We start from the raw sequence: 22,838 nt of genomic DNA, 5'->3' as shown, positions 1-22,838 counted from the left end.
ACGGATACAGGTGTGCACATTTTTTTCTGTGTGTGTGTGACTGCTTTGATGAAGCCGAAAAAACAAGAGGATATGAAGAAGAAAAGCACAAACAGTTGACGTAGCGGGCCCTTCTGCTGCCATAAGTTTTGTTTCGGTACGGTCATAGTTAATTTAATCGGTTTTTTTTTCAAGGTAAAAAGTGTCCATAAGTGTTCTAATCGATAGATCCGAAGTGAAGCTCGGCCTTTTCTCACTTTTCATCGTGCGCCAAAGGATCAGAATGCTCGTTCGGATGTTGATGTTTACTTCAAGGGCCCCGGCCGCCATGCTTAATTTTGCAAGTATAATACTAATACACTCAAAAGTGTCAAATGTTCCCACCTTTCTCTCCATCTTGGACAAATATGTATATCGGATTAAACAGAATATATCGTGCCGTAATGACTCGGAATGACTTTCCAAAAGCGGTAATAACCTTCATATCAACCAAGTTTGTTGTCTGTTTCCCAGGTTTTGTTTCGAGGTCTCTAGTCATGCTGCTAAACTCGACTGTACTTTCTGGTACTCGATGGTAGAAGGTAAAAGTATTTACACTTCCTTGCATGCGTGCTAATATAAAACTGCCCAGCAGGCTGAGAATAATTTATATGAAAAAACTCGTAACCTACACCCCAGCATCATTGCAAAGTATGAGAAAGTGACACTGTCCAAATTTGAGCGAAATCGGTTAATCCTAACCCCCCGCCCTAGGAGTCCAAGGAAAACTATAATGTGTGGAGCCGCTTCTAGGCCGTTGTCGCCCGTGGTCTTGCATTGGGTTATTTTGATTTTAACAAAGGCAGATGTTAACAAGGAAAAAATGGCCACCAAGCAGGGACCTGGTTTGAACAGCTTCACTTGCGCGAGTACTAACCGAACGAGTATATTCGGCTCCATAGGTGAACGCAGTAGTGTAATGTAGTGTGCGGTGCTTTCCAAAAACAAGTTTTGAAAATGTCCAAAACTATTGATTTTCAACGGCCATCAACTATCCCTTTAATATAAAACTCAATAATATAAATGATGAAAAATTTTCTTATTTAACACGTTGGCGGACCCAAGCATGTCCAAAACTATTGATTTTCAACAGCAGGCCTTTTAATATAAAACTCTCATAAAGTTGAAAAAAATGCCACATTGGCGGACCCCATGTGCATTAAAAATGTCTAAAACTATTGATTTATAACTGCCAATATAAACCAATATAATAACTGTCTTCCAATATAAAAATCATTCCCATGAAGTTGAAAAATTTCCCATTTTGACACATTGGCGGACCCGCATGAACATTAAAAATGTGCAAAACAATTGATTTTCAACTGCCAACAACTTGCCTCGAAATATGAAACTCATTCCCAGAATGTTGAAAAAAAATCTTTTTTGGCACGTTGGTGGACCCCTGTGCATTGAAAATGTCCAAAACAACTGGTTTTCATCTGCCAACAAACTACCCATCAAAACAAAACTCAATGCCATATTGTTGAAAAAATTTCAAATTATTAAAAAAATTTGAATATTAAAATTTTTACTACACCACAAGCGCCGGGAAGCCACACCTTCTCAAGAATTTTGTTAAAAACATCTTCCTGAATTATAATTTTTTGACATTGAAAATGTTTTACTCCACTATCTGGGGCTAGGTGTCAATCTAAAATCTAAAATATGTCCTATGTAACGAAACTATGTAAGATTTGCACGCTTATAGATCCGCTATTACTAGATGGATTTTAATCATTTATACACCAACCGATTTAGAAACGCCTAATTTAAATATTGGTAATAATGTAATATCTCTGCAGATTTCTCAGGCAGAGCCGTCAATAAAGAGCACCTACGTGACTCAAACGAACACGAAAAGTTATAAATAAGTGTGTCGCGTGCCTATTTCAATCAGTAGTTGCTCTTTTGCCAAACAAGTAGCGTCGTGGCCATAGTGTCTCGTACGACAGCTTTGAGCACCCAGCACACTACGCTTCTATGAATGACGTCATCCTCGACTATTTAAGGAATATCATTCCTCGGGCGAGTTCATTCTCCCGTCGAACGTCGGGCCGTAAAGAGTAGCAGTAGCAGACAGACATGTCAAGACAATGCGCTGCGATGAGTGCTGAATCTGATCACCAGCGCCCGGCAATGTTAGTGTTCACCCAATGATTCATTCTCCACCACATATATAGTGTTTTGAATGAAATCAGAAAGGATCGCAAATGAATGCATTCTAATAAAAAAAACTTTCACTTGGTGATTTCTAATTGTCAAGTAAGTAGCTTGCAATGTACTGGTGGTGTTCGCGCGCGCAAGTCTGGATTCTTCGGACACTTCTAAACACTTTCAATTTTATAAACGAAAAAATACACTTTATTGCGCAAACTAAAAAACGTATTTTTTGGCGAACGAAAGACGTATGTATCACGCGACGGTTTATTGGATCTGATTTGATCTTCTATGTACATGGTACAGCTGACCGGCTATCGTGAGAAGTACGAAGCAAAAGGCCTATTCGCACCTCTTCCATTTACTATCTGCTCTCGTTAAGCGAGACAGGCCAAGAATAACCGTGGTTAGGAATGAGATCGCACTGATCGCAGATTGTGGATCGTATTCGGGGTGTTCAAGATTCCCTAAGATTTTAATTCCTTTCTCGCTCGATCATATGCCGGCCGCCTTGGAATCTACTAGATTGCAATACTATAGCTATCCTATTCTGCCTACTTCTATATGAATTCAATATTATGGTTTGATAATTTTTGCTACTAGTTTGCTACTATTTTTACAACTAGTTCAAAGATAATACATAATGTGTTTGGTTCTGTTGATGTTTCTGGTACCGTCAACCTTGACCGAATTTCAACGTTCATTATATACTGCTGCTGCTGCTGAGGTCTGCATCTGACCTATATATGGTGATTTTGCTATTAGGCAATCCATGAGACGTTTCTGATCAGCTGATTATTTCTTGTTTACTTATTCTGACGTTACTCCGAGGGGTGCGACGTCCGACAATATCGTTGGTTCGATCCGACATCACACAAATCGGACTAACAAAGTTGTTTGTCGGACGAGTTTTTCTGTTCGCAGGAGTAGACTTGTTGACAGAACCCACTGCTGAATTGTCAAACAAACGTCTAATGGATTGCCTAATTCTGCTTCCTGGATGACCTTGACACAGATAAACAGCTGATGTTGTGTCTGGCTGTTGATCGTGTGACTGCTGGTCGCTAGTACTGGTTCGGCTGCTGCTATGTTGACAATCTACATGTCGACTGGATTGGAACTGCTGCGTGTATTTGATCGCCGCTTGCTCGCGGGTAACAAACATCCTGGTGCATCATCGGTGGTGATTAAACTGTGCTGGATTATCTCGTTGATCTGCTTTCAGGTATGATTGATGGACCGGTGGACTTGCAGGATGGACATCGGATTGAACAGCGGGTCTGAGCCGCCGACTGGCTGACTGGTTGTCTTCGATGGTGGTGATATGCTTGAACATATATAGGGAACTTTTTAAGAGGAAAATGATTACAATAAAAAGAATTCCCTGGAACGGAGGCCCCTTGGCCTCCGCAATCGCCCTTTGGCGACGACGACCTGCATCTGTTTTTGTGATTTCTTCAGGTGACATTCCTTGGCATCTCTGAGATATACTAGGATGCAGATCCATCTACGACGACTGCGACGAAGCCGCTACGTTGGTGAGACCGACTGGCGAGCTGGCCATGCCCGCTGACGATCGCGGCATACAGCGGGAAGATTGAAGTGCGCACTTCCTCCTTCGAAAACGAATTTGATGATGTACCTCGAAATAGCCAAGCGTGTTTCTTGAATTAGAAGTTTGTTCGGACGAAGCGCGGCCGCGAGCACGCGCAGGCGCTGAGCGCCGATGTGGTTGACAGATCAACCGTACTGGAACTTTCTCGTACAAACAGATGCAGCATGCATGCAATATAAACCACCACCGAAACAACACAGTTACCTTAACTGATGATGAACAGCATGAATAAGCGTTCGGAGCAACGGGAATACCAGAAGCTCAAGGATCAAGACGGAATGTGACTGGGAAAAAGACATTTCATTAGCTTTTTGAAATTGAAAGAAATACAAAACTTAACTGGTGTGCGGAGGCCTCCGCCGATGAAGGAGTCCTAGTTCTCCTCGGTTGGTAAAGAAATATTATCGCGGATGGGTAGCACGCAGATCTTCGAGATTGCTCGTTGGTAGCTACTATCCTTTGTTCGTACTTTAACCACTCGTACATTCCCATCTGGACCTGTTTGAATCTCCGTCACACGCGCCAGGTGCCATTTCAACGGAGGTAAATTTTCTTCTTTGAGAACAACCATAGTGCCCACACGTATGTTGTCTCTCTGGCGTGTCCACTTCGTCCTATCATGCAGATTCGACAAATACTGCGTCGACCATTTTTTCCACAGAACCTGTGTGAATCGCTGTGTCTTTTGCCAGGCGGACAGCCGATTTTCCGGGATCTCTCCAAGATCTGGTTCCGGAATTGCCATTAAAGGTCGCTGTATTAGAAAATGTCCTAGTGTCAGAGCTTCAAAATCGTCTGGGTCGTTGCTAACGGGGGTGAGCGGTCGTGAGTTCAGAATCGCCTCAATCTGACTCAAGACTCAACCAAGGTATGCAAGCCAATCGTACGTTTGAAGAGTGTCTTAAACGATTTGACAGCGGATTCCCATAGCCCGCCGAAGTTAGGAGAACGTGCTGGAATGAACCGAAACTCAATTCTGTCGTCTGCCGCCTCCTTTGCGACAGTGTTCTGGAACTGTTGGTTGTGAAACAGCTTGCGAAGTTCATCCAGCTCTCGTTTTGCACCAACAAAATTCTTTGCGTTGTCACACATTATCAGCTCGGGTTTTCCACGTCGAGCCGAGAAGCGCTTCAACGATGCTAGGAAGGCCTGCGTCGTAAGATCCGCGGCTATCTCTAAGTGTATCGCCTTGGTAGTAAGGAAAATGTATACTGCGACGAAACATTTTACAGGCCGGCAACGACGATGTGGATAGACCACTGAAAATGGTCCACAGTAATCAACTCCGACTCTTTGAAACGGCGAACAGGGAGTTACTCTTTCAGCCGGGAGATCGGCCATAATCTGGTCCTGAACCTTTGGTCGAACTCGAAAACAAGCTACGCACTCGTGGATTACCTGTCGCAACAAGTTCCTGGTGTACACTGGCCAGAAATTAACAACTGCTGTCCCGCATGAAATAGTTTCCGATGGTAGTGATCATAACGATAACGATAACATAATCATAACGATAACGATCATAGAATCCGTCCAAAAGAATGATCTAACGGAGATGCGGAGACTTTGTACGACCTTTTCGTACAAGTGAGCGAGCAACAGTGCTGACGACAATTCCAAGCGAGGTATGGACTGCCTTTTCTTTTTCTTCTTCAGGTTTTCAAGTGGAGCAACCCGCGATTTGGATGTCAACAGCCGCACTGATACAGATCCAGTCTCTGTAACTGTCCTAATATAAATACAGGCTCCGTAAGCTGCTTCAGAGGCGTCACAAAACCCATGTAGCTCCTCTGCTACAATGTTGCTAGATATTCCAACCCACCGAGGAACAGATAGGCTATCCAAACCAGCAAGGTTTCTCCGATACTCTTGCCAGTATTCCTGTAGCTCTGGCAGGAGAGGTTCATCCCAAGAACACTCTTGTTTCCATAACTCTTGGATGAATATTTTTGCTTGAATAATAACAGGCCCCACGAGGCCTAATGGGTCAAACAGTCGGGAGACATCTGAGAGCACTATTCGTTTGGTGATTACAGCCGCGGAGTTCCAGGTTGGAATAGTGAATCGAAAGCTGTCGGTACTGGGTTCCCACACAAGTCCTAGCGTTTTGATGGTTGAACTAGACGAATCTAACTCTAGGATCGACCGATCGTCCCTCAACTGCTCCTTACTGTTGGAATTCCACTTGCGAAGTGAAAATCCTTCTGACTGTAAAAGCTCGACCAGCTGTTGAATCAACTTCCTTCCATCCTTCACGTCGTCTACACCTGAGAGCATATCGTCCACGTAAAAGTCCTGTTTGAGCACCTTAGCAGCATCTGGATGCGTTTCTTCTCCTTCCTCGGCTAAACTTTGCAGGCATTTTGTGGCCAGATAAGGCGCAGACGCGGTACCATACGTAACGGTCGTCAATTCGAAAGTACGGATTGGCTCTTCGATAGAATCTCTCCACAAGATCCGTTGTAGCGGTTGATCCGTTGCCTGAACTCGAACCATTCTGTACATCTTGGCGATGTCGGCTACTATTGCAAATCGGTGGATACGGAAGCGTAACGTGATACTGAGGAGGTCATCCTGAACAACGGGACCGACCATCAAGCCGTCGTTCAAAGAAATGCCCGTAGATGTTCGACAAGAGCCATCGAAAACTACTCGGAGTTTCGTGGTGGTACTGTCCGGCTTTAGAACAGCGTGGTGCGGTAAATAAAATGTCTTCCCTGCGGCGGTATCATCGATGACCTCTTTCATGTGGCCAAGAGTTTGGTATTCGTGTATAAACTGGGAATACAGCGTCTTCAGGTCTGGGTTAGCTGCAAATCGTCGTTCGAGTCCCATGAACCGTTTGAGAGCAGTTGCCCTTGAATCTCCCAATTTGCTGATAACGTATTCCTTCTTTGGCAGTGCCACAACAAATCTGCCATTCTCGTCTCTTACTGTAGTCTCCTTGAAAAACTGTTCGCAGGTGGTTTCTTCGACGGAATTGGTGCTGGCGGTTCGACAGGTCTCCAATTCCCAAAATCTGGTGAGCTGCTCTTCGATTTCCGCCGTCGAGCACACGTGAACCAGCGAACGTGGCTCGCTATTTGTACTGTTGGGAACTCTTCCCGAGACTATCCACCCAAACACCGTATTCTGCAGAGTCGGTCCTGATGGTGTAGCCTTTTGTCGTTCATCTTTCAGCAAGTCCATGTAATATTCAGCTCCGATAATCAAATCGACCGGACCAGGCTCGTGAAAACTGGGATCGGCTATCAACGTCGAATCCGGAAGATCCCACTCGGCCGGATTGCAACTCGTCGTCGGAAGTAACACAGTCAGCTTTGGCAGCACATGGAACTGCATCTCTTCAGTGAATGGCGAAATGATCCTAGACCTAGGACCGACCTCTGCACTAACTAATTTGGTGGAAACCGATCGAGCTGATCCAATCCCTTGAACCGACAAATACGTAGGGGTCTCACGGAACTGTAGCTTGCTCGCAAAACTGGCAGTCATTAGACAGTGCTGGGAACACGAGTCTAGCAGAGCTCGTGCCAGCGTCGCTCTACCAAAACGATCTTTGATTGTAACGAGAGCGATAGACAGAAGTATGTTGTGTGTAGGTGTGATGGGGAGTGCGACATAATTTTGACTTGTGGTGGGCGTGTTGGTGGCTGGAGGTGTGTTGTTTGTGCGCTGCGAGCTGGCAGTGGTGGTGTGTGTGTGTTGGTTCGAATTGTGTTGCTTAGCCTTTGGCGGTCGCGATTGCTCGTCTTGTGTCGGAGGTTTCGGCTGCGAGTGTGGAACGGAGGATCTGGATAGTCCATGCAGCATGGAATGGTGCTTCTGTTGACAATGACGGCAGACCCCTCTTTCGCAGGAATTTGCGTAATGTCCTGGACGCAGACAGTTTCGACACAGTCTGTGTTTAGCGACAGCCTCGACACAATCTGGAACGTTCATCCGTTGAAATGCAGAACACTGGAAAGCAGGATGCCACGATTCACTGCAGAATGCGCATCTGTTTGAGGTTTTCACCACTGTGTGACAGACAGCTGGTTTCGAGGAACGATGATCGACGAAGTTGGATTTAGCAGGAGCCACTGACTGGAGTACATCACAATGATTGCGCAAGAAGCCGAGCATAGCAGTATACGTGGGTACATCTTTTGAATTGTGATGAGTTTCCCACTGACGCAACGTGGCGGAATCGAGTTTAGAACACAACATGTATGCGAGAATGGTGCTCCACTCGGAGGTGTTTTGCCCAATCTTGTCCAGCATCTGAAGGTTTTTCTCAAACTCACTAATGAGACTGTTGAGTTTTTCATAGCTCTCTCTCTTGAGCCCTTCTGTAGCGAACAGTGCGTCTAGATGGGCCTTCACAATCAACTTCTTGTTTTCATAACGGTTCGCTAACATTTCCCATGCAACATTGTAGTTTACGGCTGACAAGCCCACAGAAATAATCTCCTGCAATGCGTCTCCTGATAACGATGATCTCAAGTAGGTGAAACGGTCCATGTCGGTCAACTGAGGATTGTTTTGAATGAGGCTTTGAAAGGTGTCACGAAAAGTTACCCACTCGAAGATCTTACCACTGAACGACGGTAGACGGATTTCAGGTAGCTTCACTTTTGAAAATGTCGGCGTTGGGTGCACACCGAAAACATCATCTCCTGCAATTGACGAATGGGGACCTCTTTGTGATGGTGGCGTTGGTGGGGGTAGGAAATGTGGTAGCAAAGTCACAAGCGCCGCCTTCAGTGCGTAGAATCGATCACGAAATTCCTGCATAATACGATCATTTTCATCGTCCATATGTTCCAACGCCTCCTGCTTCAAGTCTGGGTCAGATTTAGCATGTTTCTGGACCTCAACATCTTCCAGCAAAAACTCAAGCTTACTCCGAACCACAAGAAAATCCTTAAAATCTTCCTCAAGTCCATGCAGCCGAAGGTTCACTTGCCCGCTATCAGTCTCCTGATCGTATTTCTGGAGAAAATGTTGCACGCTGTCGAAAGCCTTCACTATCTGGTGTTCCCGCTTACGAAGAGATCTAAGTTCTGCCATTTTGAATCACTGCACTTGGCCTGCACTCACCACACCGTTCACAAAATTCAAACCGTTTAATTGAAACAGCCACTGCACTCTTTAAAAATAAATTGACTGATCGACTCGACGTTCCACACTACTAATTCGCGAAACCGAAAATTGACAGAAAAGCCAAACTGCAACAGAGGGAAACCAGACGGGAGGAAAGCAACAGGCGAAAAATCCAGCGGAACTTTCGAGACCAACTTTTATCAGGGACACACTTGCCAAAAACAAAATGCTCGCATAATCTTAATTATTTATTTTCCAGCCAACACAACATAACATGCGCCACATGCAAATGCGCCACCACACAAATGTCATGCGCTATACTCCCTTTAATTCCGCTCGGAATCCCCGTCCGGGATAAATCTGCCGTTGCACGATGACCGCCTAATTGTTGTCGCCGCTGAATAGCTGCTGCAGAAACACGCGCTCCGATCCGCGATGGCGCCGAAGTCTTCTCACGATGGCATCAACTAGCGTCGAAAATGGTGATGCTCTTCTTCGCGCACTATCACCAGCCGCTTACAAATGTCACTTGACGGTCTTCGCATAGGGGTCAATGCCCGCTTGTAAAGTTCACTGACCGCACTTCAATCACGGAGATTGTCCACCGTTTTTAAACTGTCTTTTAGAAAGTGTCCGAGAACCACTTCACTGGATCGAAATCCGGTTCGAAGGACCAATGTTCGCGCGCGCAAGTCTGGATTCTTCGGACACTTCTAAACACTTTCAATTTTATAAACGAAAAAATACACTTTATTGCGAGAACTAAAAAACGTATTTTTTGGCGAACGAAAGACGTGTGTATCACACGACGGTTTATTGGATCTGATTTGATCTTCTATGTACATGGTACAGCTGACCGGCTATCGTGAGAAGTACGAAGCAAAAGGCCTATTCGCACCTCTTCCATTTACTATCTGCTCTCGTGAAGCGAGACAGGCCAAGAATAACCGTGGTTAGGAATGAGATCGCACTGATCGCAGATTGTGGATCGTATTCGGGGTGTTCAAGATTCCCTAAGATTTTAATTCCTTTCTCGCTCGATCAGGTGGAAAAAAACAATTTTTAGAATGAAACGACGCTGTAGCCAAAAAAAGATTCTGTTGCAAGTTATCCAGGAGGAGGGCAGAAAATTCCACTGCAAAGCAGATGAGAATTGCAAATGTAAGCAAGCACCGCTAATACTCGAAAATTTTAAAAGGAACATTTTTAAAATGCACCCTGCTGTCTACGCAGTAATGAATTTACAACTATACAATACAATTTTCATGTATGTCATGTACAAGCATGCATTTGCCCAGAAATAATTTCATAAAACGATTCCCTGCATACAACAACATCAATTTCAAGTGGACTCTAGTGCAATATACTCCCAAATAATGATTATAATGTGCATTTGCAGTATAAAGTTGACCTAACCCAACTGGAGAATACAATCTCACATTCATTTGTGAACTAAAAGTTGATTCACTTGTGAATGTTTACAATACAATCTTCCGATTCAATCCGCGAATAAAGAACTACAATCTTCTTCATTCAACATCGTACGTGTCATTCTTTTACCTGCATACAGCGGCCTAGCGCTAGTGATGTCTCCCTTGCATGGTTCTGATTGGCTGTGTGATTTTGCCGATGACGTCATCTTCGGATATATAACTTTCAGCATTGCTTGGGCGAGCTCATTCTCTGGTCGAACGTTGGTTACGATAGCAGTAACCGACAGATACTGTGTACTGCTTTGCACACCACAACCGGAGAGTTACGGCACTCAGTGTCAGTGCTAGTTGAGAGCATGCCGTTGCGATGAATCTAGTACCGCGTTGCTTTTTGCTACAAGCTTTTAAACTTCGACAAAAAACAAATCGACGGTTCTCAAATTCGGAAAGCCGATTGTTTTGAGCTTCGTGGAACACCTGGAAACTCGATTTATTTACACCGGCACACTCTCTTGCTCATTTCGGTGCGTGTCGGAAAAATTTGAGTTATTTAGGTACTCGTTCCGCAAGAAAAAAGATTAGAATCAAGGCTAATTGATTTGTGCGTAAATGTTGAGCACTAGTTAGCTCGACCCATATCGTAACCCTACCCATTGGGGCCGTACACAAATGAAGTCGCTCTATTTCGGCGAATTTCGGCCCCTTCCTCCCCCTCGTAGCATTTTGTCACAATATCCCCCCTCGTCACAAATTTGCTATACTCCTCTACTCCCTAAAGTGCTACGTCATTTATGAATGGCCCCATGGTACCGTACTGGCTGTTGTTTTAAATCGGTATGCATTAAATTCAACGCATTGATCGAAATGGTAAAGCGAAAATCGAAGCACTATTCAAACTATTCGGCAATTTAAAGTCATTTAAACGAAACGAAAGAAATATATTGTAGTTTAACTCGAAGTTGAACTTTATCGAGACAAAAATAGTAGGTTTCAAAGCAATTGTTTAACTGCGCAACATATAAATGTTTAAGTAAATACATATCATATGCATGGTTTAGACAGTGCGCTACACGGAAAAAAATCTGTTCATAAATTCATGAACAAAAGGTCACGATTTCGTGAACTGAACGATTTACGAAAACCGTGACCAGGTTCCTGAAGTTATGAATAATAAACCTCGTATTCATGAAACTATTTGTGTTTTCTAAAAACATGTTGGTTGGTTGGGTTACTGTTGTAGCTAGAGCTTCCATCCCGGGAATTTATTTCCCGGGAATCCCGGGATTTTTGGATTTCCCGGGATTCCCGATTCCCGGGAAATTGTGTTTTCTCATTCCCGGGATTCGGGAATCCCGGGAAAAAAGATTTATATTTTATTTCAAAAGGTTTAGGTTCTGCGAAAGAAATTCTGTAGGAAATATCTTTATACACAAACATTTGGAGTGAGCAGTGAATGCAGATTGTGCTTTTCCAACTGATTTGCAATTCTTTGAACTATATATCTTTAGGCTTGCTGATATGTTTTCATGATTTTTTAGGTATATAGTTCAAGCCTTACTCAAAATACTACTAAAAATGTTGATATTTTCATGCAAAAATGGATGAATTTGCCGGCCGTTGTACCGAAGCAATAGCGTTAGTGATGCGCACGATATCTCTGCAACCGATGAGCCGATTGATCAGATTTTTTAACAGTTCTTTTAATGGTTTATTTTAATAGTTAGATTTTGAATGAAAGTTCTTGAATAAATGCAATCAAATTAGTAATTGAAATGGCGGTAATTTCTTAAAAAATCGATGAGTGCTTGTTTCAAAACTTGGGATGGTTTGTAGTGATATCATGCTTAATGCAAACGCTCATAAAGAATGTTTCTAGAACGTCTGCAGAAATATTTGATCGGTTCATCGAATGCATATTTCGTCTAATTTGTTATACCGTAACTGTAATATCTGTAAATTTTTGGATGTATGGAAAGAAAGACATAGCGCTGTAGCTGTCCAATATCATGCGCATCCAACCTATTCGAATGTCGCTTTCAAGGATGAAGGCAGGATTTTTGAAGGGATAAGATCAAGCAATCCAGATACTCGCCCGTAACAGGGAATTGATGGTAGGTTTCATCCATCGCTGCACAGTTCGTCCATTATCTGCTTGATTTTGATTCACACTTAATGAAGCTGATCCTACTGCGACAGAAAGGGATTCCATATATCACATTTTCTCATTTGATCGAAAATAACTGCACAATACCCTGAAGCAGCTCAATCTTTTCATTCAAGATTACCAAAGAAGGTGCTTTGCATTAAATTGATCCATCGTATCAGAACAACGAAATCCAATTTTAGACAGTAACTCCAGCAGCTGCGTTTAGTATATCGTCCCAATCGTATCCGTGATTACCAAAATTTAGGTTATACATATAGCAAAGAAAACTCAAAAGAAGTTGATGTTGCGTAAACTTATTGACGAGTTATCGAATGATTGAATGATGTGTAGGACACCAAATCGCATTTTTCTGACAACTGCTTTTAGGACAGATATACATGCAACCAAACGGGCTTAAAAACGATTCAATTTATTCTTTTTTTTTAAAGAAAATCATTAGCCTTTTTATTTTTCTTCTTTATTCCCGGGATCCCGGGAATTCCCGGGAAATTTATTATTTATTTCCCGAATCCCGGGAAGCTGTAAACCGTCGGGAAATGGAAGCTCTAGTTGTAGCTCCCTGGGCATGTTTAGTTTTTGTTGTGATTCTTGTTCATGATTTGGGAATACACAGTCGACAGTCAAACATTGTTTATGATTTCAAGAGCTTATTCGCGATTCTTGTGAATTTTCTTGACGTTAGCGAGATTAAAGTTCATGGTTTCAAGATCTTAGTCGCGATGCTCGTAATTTCCATTCACGTTATCGTGATATTTTAGTCATGAGTAGAGTGCTTCATGTTCATGATTTCAGGATCTATGTCACGATTTTAAATATGTTTGTCGCGAGTTGTGTGATTAAAGTTCATGATTTCAGGATCTTAGTCGCGATTTTTGTAATTTCTGTTCATGTTATCGTGATATTTTATTTTAGAGCTTACTTTCAAAGAGTAGTGTAACTAATGTTCATGATATCAGAAGTTTTATCATGGTATTCGTAAATTCTCTTCGCCTTATTGTGATCTATTATATTTTGGTTACTAATGGTTTTTTTACTCGGAATACCGTGACAATATGACCTGGATCATTAAAATAAGACTCATTCGCGATATCTGGTTCTGTGAGCAATATCACGCACACTATTTTGGGTTCTCAATGCAGTTTTTGTTTTCTGTCCGACCATCACAATGAACCTTATCAAATAAATAACGATGTTCGAGGTTCTAATAGTTTTTTATATCTGCTGCTCGTACCTATTACTGGTCGCTAGTAGCTGGATATTTCATAAAAAAGTGCATGGAACAAAAATGATTCCACGAATAATACTTTTGTGATAGAGTTCACGTAAAAATTTCATTACCATGTTGCATGAAATTGTAAATGATTAGAGATATCTTCTAAATATCTCAAGCACGCGAATAGATACTAGATAGATCGTAAATCATGTACTAGGAATCATGAACCAGCTCACGACATGAATAATGTTTTGATTTCGTGAACTTTTTCATGAAAACGAATGGTAAATTGTGACTATTAAACTTGGTATCATGAACCAGTTCACGAATATATGAATAATATTTCATGATTTCGTGAACTATTTCACGGATATTGGATCGTAATATATTAGGAATCGTGTACCAGTTCACAATTACATGAATAATATTTCATGATTTCGTGAACTATTTCACGAAAACGAATGGTAAGTTGTGACTATTAGGTATCATAAACCAGTTCACGAATGCATGAATAATATTTGATGATTTTGTAAACCATTTCACATTAGTTTTCGATGATTGAATGGATTCATGAATAAAATTCCGAATTTCGTGAAATAGTTCACGAAAAAATAGCCAGAATATTTTGATTTTGTGAACTATTGTTCCTATAACTATGAAAAAAATCATGAGTCAACCTTTGATTTTATGAATAATGTTCATAAAGTTGTGAACAAGTTCTTGGCGGTAACCGTGACTGAAGTTCACAAAACAAAATCAAATATTTCCACTAATGAAAGCATTACATATCTATCCAAACATATGAAATATATGCGCGTTTCATTAGCGTTGGCATCAAATAACTAAATTGATGTTTGACAACCCGGTTGTCAACGACTACTCGACATAATGAATACTTTGACCGACCATATCCGTGAAAAGAGTAAACGTGCGATATTTCTATTATTGTATCGATTTTGTTGGTTATTTCGGTAAATTTAAGATGAAGAGAAACGAAAGCAATGAAATTTAAGGATGGGTAGGCATTCTAGAGCGAATCAGTTATAAACATAGAACGCAAAACTACAACTAGACAAGCTCATATGACCGTGATTGTGAAGGGAATGTGAAGAATCCATTGCCTTCTGCTGGCAGGAGTTGGGCTTTCCACCCAAGTTTACCGCATGGTCGTTGATAGAACATAACTCATCATCATGTTTTACCGCCGACGCCGCGAATTATATTGCACATAAGCAATATGTGAAAAAATTCCACCAGAGGCAGGATTCGAAGCTGCAACCTTTGAGACTCCGGCCCAATGCACTAACCCTTGTGCTATCCCTGGGATATGATGATGTGATATTCTTTCTGGCACGTCATCATATCCCAGGGTAGCATTAGGGTTAGTGCATTGGACCCGAGTGTCAAAGGTTGCGGGTTGGAATCCTGCCTCTGCACAGTGTTTCCAAATAGACAAAATTGTGATCAAAATTATTTTGACCACGATAAAACGATTTTTGAGCTATTTTGTTTTAAGCGAGGTTTGTTTGGGAATATTTTCCCCATTTTATAGAAGTATTAGTTTGGTGATTAATCCTCCTAAAGCAGAAAAGACAAATGGTCATTTTTGAAAATAAAAAAAAACTGCGTTCTGCAAAGTTGTAGGGAATATCATAAGAAACAACTTTGCTGAATAGACTATGTGTCTACCTGATATTTTTAATAGATATTTATGAATTTTTCTATGAATTGACTTTTTTCAAAATAACTTTTGTTAGTGATTTTTTATAATTTCAAAATGTTCTAAAATTTTGTCCGAAATAAGAAAATACACAATTTTTGTGATACAAATTAATTTCAAGTTCTTATATCTATGGAGTTATCGAATGTTTTAGTTCCAAAAAAGCAACATATCAAATCCAGGGCTAACCATTTGCCGCATGCTTTCTCTTGCATGCAAAAATATATATTCAAAAAACGACTATAAAACTCTATTATAAAGCCATTCATTAATTACATCACACATTTAAGGGTGATAGTCAGCTCTGAGGGATTTTTTTTTCAAATAATTGCTTTCGCCTCACTCACCATTTCGATCTGTGTTCCCCGTTGGATACCGTATTATGTTTTCCGCCGGGTATGATAGCGACAAAACGAGGTGGCTGATAACAGGAAAAAAGCACCCATCGCTTGCACAGCACACTGGGCGAACCAGACTGGCAACTTACAACCCGGTAAAATGATTCTCGAAAGTAATCCGACAAGAACCTTGCTTTTGGTGGGTCGATCAAAATGAAAGGGAGCGCAAAGTTGCTTCGAATATTAATCGCAGAGACTAATCGACAGCCGCACATAATTTTGATTGCGCTTATTGGAAACTGCGATTAGTCAGCGCTTCTTCATCTTCCGTAACCTTGGCTCATATCACTCCTTACTGCTCAAACGACGCTGTATACACATGAGAATCAAATTACCAAGTGTCAATTCTGTGAACAAACTGTACAATGCGGAAAGCTATGCACGCAACCTATTATTGCAAACAAAATCAACACACAGACTTCACCTTTTTCAGCTAAATCACAAACTACTATCCAATCACCAACGTCAAATGTTAAAAAAAAACAATGATTGTACCGGGCACTTCGGAACCGGCCTTCAGCACTAGCAACGAAGGAACAAACAACGAATTCGACACACAGCCTATTGGTTGTATAAGCTAAGATTGTTATTAAAATAAATAATTTACATTTAGCAAGTCGAGCTTCATCGATGTATGAAATAAAAGAAGATTTGTTTCTTCATTTTATGCTTTAATTGACTAAACTGCACTTTTGGCACCACTTTAAAACTTGTATCACCTATATATTGTCATACTTCCTAGGAAAAACAAATTATTGTTTTTTTTTTAATATTCAACATAGTTACAAAGTTACTTGTCTGTAGTTAGCAATCAATAGCGACTGACTCAACTCACGATCAGTGTACCTACATAGACACCCGGTGCCGTTAAATAACTCGCCAAATTAGGATCGGACGCGTGTGATTTTGACACATTCCCGTTAATAGAAATCGATTTTAACAGCTCGCTACAGATGGGCTTCCTTTCGCAACCGCCATTAATGACAAACCTTTTGAGGTTATAGTATTCATCGGACCGTACAATATTGCACATATGGAAAAATTTGAAGACCTATCAACTAATACTTAGGTGCTTTTTTGCTGGAAACGAAACTGAGTCAGATACGTATAAACTAACAGCGTTTGGGGTTGGAACCTGACTCGGGGTCACTCCTGTACGCCCTGTCAACCCCCAGTCGTTGATCATAACCAGTGCCTTGACGCTTTTTCTCCTCATGTTGTTGATCGTTTTGTAAAACATTAATGTGTCATTTCTGGCAAAGCTTCCTTTTGCTTCAGATAAAGATTTTTTTGCGGCTGCTCAATATCGCTCTCTGTTCTGACATGTAGCCGCTGCAAGCATTCGGCTTGTAGCCTGATTTTTTCTCATTCCTCGCTCTTTGACACTCAACGTCAAACCAAGCAATCCACCCAATAACTAATGAAATCAAATGGATAAGCTGAATATGAATGCTGGAATGAATAAGAACTCTTCTATCCTATTTACACGCAAATGTGAACTTTAATTTTTGCAAAATCATTTCCAATTATTTGCTATAGCTAGAGAATCTATTCCTGTCCATGCCAGGAGAGACTCTTAGCGCACTTTGCATGCCTATTTTCCAGACAATCAACACTACACAATCATCTTTGCCAATAAATCTGTATCAGTAAAAAAGCCAACACCAATCGAATCAGAGATCAGACCAACTCCGAGACAAGCCCCCTCTTTTCCAGGGTGCATCTGTTGGAACAAGGCAGCAAAAACAATTTAGAATAAATCATCTTCCGAGCAGAGTACCAGAACAAAAAATGGTTATTGCTGTTGCACCTTCAACCACTCTTCCTTAAAGGGGATCGTGCTGCCCACTTTGCACCGAAACCAACTCTCTCAACCTTGCAAACGGTGATGCTCCCACCTGTGATTATTTCAAAAGGTACCTGGCCATGCCGAAGTGCTTCATCATTGTCGGGGATAAGTGCAGCAACCAGTCTTCGGAGCTGTGAAGATTTGCGAAATAACCAGACTCGACTCTGGTGGGAGTCGAGTCGCTGTTCTTTTGGTCCAATCATTACTCGGTCCACAAGCGCTGATGAGCTCTGGGGAGTGTTAGCAACAACAACCGGGTGACACCACTATAGTTCAACCCACGATTTCAGATTCACCGGCAACGACGACCGCGGCTTGATGTATGCTGCGGACGGAGAGAGATCTGTTGTTTACATGTTCAAAAGCGATTTTTTTTTCTGTAAGTGACTTAATCAAACATTTTTCGGACTTTATTGGTGCTTCTTTACTCTAATGATAATTGCTGTTTGAATTGCTCTCATCTATTCATTGATGCAGTAAATTCATATCGATGCTAAAAGCGAACCGATGGAGTTCGGCTACCAATTTTTTTCTGTGACCTTCTGAAGAACAAATCAGTTATAATAATCCATTCCAGAGACTGTAAACTTGAACAGAATTCACATCCAAAACATAATTGCTCATTTTTGTCCTTTACAAAGCTGATAGTAAGTTTTGAAAGTAACACTACGTTTCTTAAAAATTTACTGGCATTTCAAATACGTGGGACAAAGTAAATTTGTTGTTAGCTAATTTGAGTAATTTTGTACAAAATGTACAAAACTCGTAGTAATGATATTTGAAAAGTTGTTTCGTAATTCAATAGCAGAGACTAAACGACTAGATATATCTTTTCAAATTTTTAAGATAGATAATAACAGCCGCACACTATTTTGCTTGCACTTATTGGAATCTGCGATAAGTCCGCGCTTATTTATCTTTCGTAACTTTGCCTCATATAACACCTTACTACTCAGACCACGCTGTACACATATGAGAATCAAATTGCCATGTGTCAGTTCTGTGAACAAACTGCACAATACTGCATCTGTGAACAAAAACAGTTCTGATCAATTTTACTAACCGATGCTCATCTTAAAATCTAGACAAAATTATGATTACGGCGTATAAGCCAACTGGGAAATTCCGGACAAACCGTTACTCACCAATCACAGCTGTTGACAGTAAGCAAAAGAGATTTTTTCGTTGACTGCTGTGAACTGTGCTCGGCAGAAAACGATTTGTCCAGGATTTGTCCCCCCAAAGCGAATTTGGACAATTGGTTTATATGCTGTCAGGGCCACCAAGAGGGGAGGGGGGACGGGGTGTTTTCCCCCGGGCCCGAGGTTGTGGAGGGGCCCGGAATTTGAACAGAAGGAATGATTTTGATAAATATTAGTTCACTAACAATTTATTGGAAAATTCAATTAGAGTTTCAATATTGGTATGATTTAATGTCCTCCAATTTCTATCATAAAGTTAATCGTACATTACATTATAAAGTTTATACTTCATGAAAGACAATTCAAAAGAAAACATTGAAGCTTAGAGCTCAAAAGCATTTTTACGCGCATTGGGCAAAAAAACATAAATTTTTTTTTTAAATTGTGTGTTAAAAAACTGATATTTATTTTATATTTCATATTTTACAACAAATATTTAATGGATTTTGACTATTTAAAAAAATGAGCTAGTTAAAGTAGAAAGTGCTGGGCTCTCGAAAATGATTTTGATTCGTATTTTACCAATTTTAATGCTCAATTGTTCAAATAGGATTTGTGAAACGAATTCTGATTAACACCACAAATCAAAAAGAATATGAAAATCCACGAAGAAAGCAATCCATAGTAATTTTTCTTATTCACATTTTGACACATGACATTTTTTATTTAAATATGTTTTTATCATCTTTAACTGGCTTTCTCAGTTTAAAGAAACTTTCCCATTTTTCTCTAGTTTCATATTTGCTTTTTCTGTTTCTTTTTCCATTTCATCTAGGTTTTTGCATTCTTTCTATTTTCTGCATTCAATCTTATTTAACCTTTTTGTATATTTTGCCCCATATTTTCGTTTTTCTATTTTTACCAATCCAATCCCTGTTAAAACCTGTCCCAGTTTTGCACTTGTATTTTGTATTTTATTTGCCCTTTTTTAATTCTTTTCATCTTTTCACGTTTTATCCATTTTATCTATCGTTTTATTCGTTTCTTTTGTATTTGTTTGTTTTACTGATTTCATTATATTTATTTAATTTATTTAACTAAACTTTTATTTTCTATTATTTCTTTGTATTTTTTCATATCTTCCAATTAACTTGTGTTAGTATTTCTCTATTCGCCTTTTTTTATTTTAGGTTTCTCTCATTGCGCAATAATTTTTTTTTCTATTTCTTTTGTGTTGTGAAATTTTCTGTTCCCCATTCAGATTGAAATATATGCTTTTCTTTGGCATGGAATTTTTTTCAATATTCTCCCATTTATGTTTATTTGTATGTTTAATTTACTTTAGTATTTTTCTTTTTTACTCATTTAAACAATTTTGAATACCAGATTTTCTAATTTGTTACTTCTTACATTTAAATATTTTTTCCTATTATTTTGTTATGCTCTTTGTTTTTTAATGTTTTTAGTTTTACATTTGATCAATTTTAGATTTTTTGCCACTTTTACTTTATATAGATTTATTTATATATAACCCATTATTTTGTAAGTTTTCTCTTGTTTTTCTTTGTGGTAATATTCCTGTTTTTATTTCTTCTAGGATTTTCATTTTTACCCATTTAAACCATTTTGATTCTACATGTTTTCTATGATTTCATCATTGTCTGTTTTTGGGCTATTTCCACTTGTTCCTGGTTTCTATTTTGTCTTCAATCTATACCATCCAATTATTCCCATTTCTTTTTATTTCTTTAAAAAAAACTACCGGCCATTTTTTTGATTTTTCACAGTTATTTTATTTTTATATTTTTATTCCATTCTTGTACATTTCTTCTATTCTAAAACATTTTTAATATTTCCCATTTTCTTGTTTTTATTCCTTTAATTTTTTAAATTTGCTACTATTTTTTTACATTTCAAACATTTTGTATAGTTTTTATTTTTACGTTTAACTCAGTGGATCCATTTTGTTCATTTCAATATCTGTTTATTGTTGTCTTATTTTTATATTTTTTGTTGCATTCATTTTTCTTTCTTTTGCCAATTATACTGCTCTCCATGTTCATGATGTTTCATTTTTCATTTTGTTACATACTCGTTTTTCATTATTTTACCTATTTTGCAATATTTTTCTATTTCTTTAATATTTACCTAATTTTCATAATTTTGCTCTTTCTTCAAATAGTTAGGTACTTTAGTTTTTTTAATTTTCCATTGTCTTAATTTTTTACATTTTCTGTTGTTTCTCCGTTTAAGATTTTTTTCTATTAGGTAGGTTTTTGACTATTTGCATATTATTAATTTTTTCCGTTATTTTATGTTTCATTTTGTAGCTTTCTTGTTTTTTCCATTTCATCTATTTATTAGTTTTTCCTCGTTTGTTACTTTTTTTGTTTTCTCTCGCCATTTGTGAAAAGTTTTAATTACGAGTTGTTCAATAATATTGCACCAAATATATAAACGAAGAACTCGCAAAAATCGCCTGAATTAGTTTTCCCTGAAACCAAAAAAATCAGTAACAAATGAGAAGTTGTATTTTCAGAGACTGGCAATGTTGTAGCGCACCGACTTGGCCGAATGTGGTGTTTCTTTAACGATTTCTAGTTGCAACCAGACAAAGATTGGAATAAAACCATGCAATACCGACATCCTGATGAATATGGAAATATTAATAAATCGGCTTCTTTCAAAGCCACTAAAAATTTCGTAGACATTTAAAATTTACGATCAAACTTGACGCATTTCTTTCCACGATGTTCTACAAATCCGCGAATCCCTCATTTGTCTGCGTCCAGAAAGATGCCTTTTCTATTTGACATTTGCTCTTCAGCTATAAAAATGTCAACCAAACAAAAGGAGCAACACAGAGAAATTTTGCACGCGCATAGCCTGAATCCAAATTACTTGCACGCCAAGTTAGCGAAACCGTTAAAAGTGACCAAATCAACTGTCACCAAAGTAATGGTAACCGGAAGGAACAGTGGTCGATATTTTCAAGCACATGAAGCTGTCGAAGTTCACACAGAAATATCTGGTTTGGCAGGCTTCCTGTACCTGTGGTTTGAAAGGCGACATTTTCATTGCGACAGAGCTCGTCAATAAGGAAATTTATGTGAAAGAGTACATGAAAAAACGTCTGCTACCTTTCATGAAGCAAAACGATTATTCCACGCTATTTTGATCGGATTTGAATACTGCCATTATGGAAAAGAGGACACGTGGTAGTATAACGCCTATAAGGTTCTATGGGGGTCCAAGGACAAGAACTCTCTTGCGCTCGGCCCAATCGAGGACTATTGATCCATCGTCAAGTGGCCATCGTCAAGACCCCAGGAACTACAGAACTTGATGACAGTAATTAAAAGATGCTCAACCGAAAGCTTAGCTTAGCATTTTCTGTGTTTTATGCTATATGAACTTATGATGGAGGGGGCCCTACAATGATACAATGATGAAGGGGGCCCTTATGCTGGACCTCCAGGGCCCGTGATTTCTCTCTACAGCACTGTATGCTGTAGTCATACGTTTGTCGTGAAATGTCGTCAATGTGTGAGAAATTGAGTCGAAAACAAAAAAGTTGCACTCAAAAGAAATTATTCGTAATTAGATGAAGCAGACACTGGCAACACTGCACATGCTGAAATCAATCCAACTAAACGCGATAACTACAGATTCTACGGATTACACTAATATCTATTAAAACTCAAATTGAAGACAGTAATCCAGTTCGTTAGTGTGACTAGAACTTGTGATTAAATTTTGTATAAACCAAGAGTTAAAACTGTATTTAAAAAGTGCTTTATTCAGTTTGTTTATTCAACGGGTCCTTAAAAAATTTACAAGTAAAAATAAAAAAACAACGTGTGTCAGACAGATCACGCAACACGCTATTGCGCATGGACAGCTTCATTCGCGACAGAGAAACATTTGTTTCGTCGCCTACTACTACGTTCCAAGGGTCATTCACAGCTAAAACGTTGTTGTTTATAAACTGCATGGGCTGGAAGCGGTTAATAATAATAATGATCGAATGACTATAAAAAAGAA

The 22,838-nt window shown here is 39.6% G+C and overlaps 3 protein-coding genes across 5 annotated transcripts in view; all 3 read right to left on the bottom strand.

The window, feature by feature from the left end:
- LOC131685570 (G protein-activated inward rectifier potassium channel 3-like) overlaps positions 1 to 22,838 on the bottom strand; it is a 432,523-nt gene that overhangs the window by 396,829 nt on the left and 12,856 nt on the right. The gene's annotated exons all lie outside the window — the stretch shown is intronic.
- LOC131681023 (uncharacterized) lies at positions 4,643 to 5,131 on the bottom strand. Its single transcript, XM_058961730.1, has one exon. It carries the CDS (start codon positions 5,129 to 5,131, stop codon positions 4,643 to 4,645), a length of 489 nt encoding a protein of 162 aa, XP_058817713.1.
- On the bottom strand, positions 5,270 to 8,839 carry LOC131681021 (uncharacterized). Its single transcript, XM_058961729.1, has one exon. The coding sequence runs from the start codon at positions 8,837 to 8,839 to the stop codon at positions 5,270 to 5,272; it is 3,570 nt and encodes a 1,189-aa protein (XP_058817712.1).

Source organism: Topomyia yanbarensis, chromosome 2, assembly GCF_030247195.1.
Source record: "Topomyia yanbarensis strain Yona2022 chromosome 2, ASM3024719v1, whole genome shotgun sequence".
NCBI lineage: Eukaryota > Metazoa > Arthropoda > Insecta > Diptera > Culicidae > Topomyia > Topomyia yanbarensis.
The sequence above is the reverse complement of the archived record's forward strand: the minus strand, read 5'-3'. Positions and strand labels throughout refer to the sequence as shown.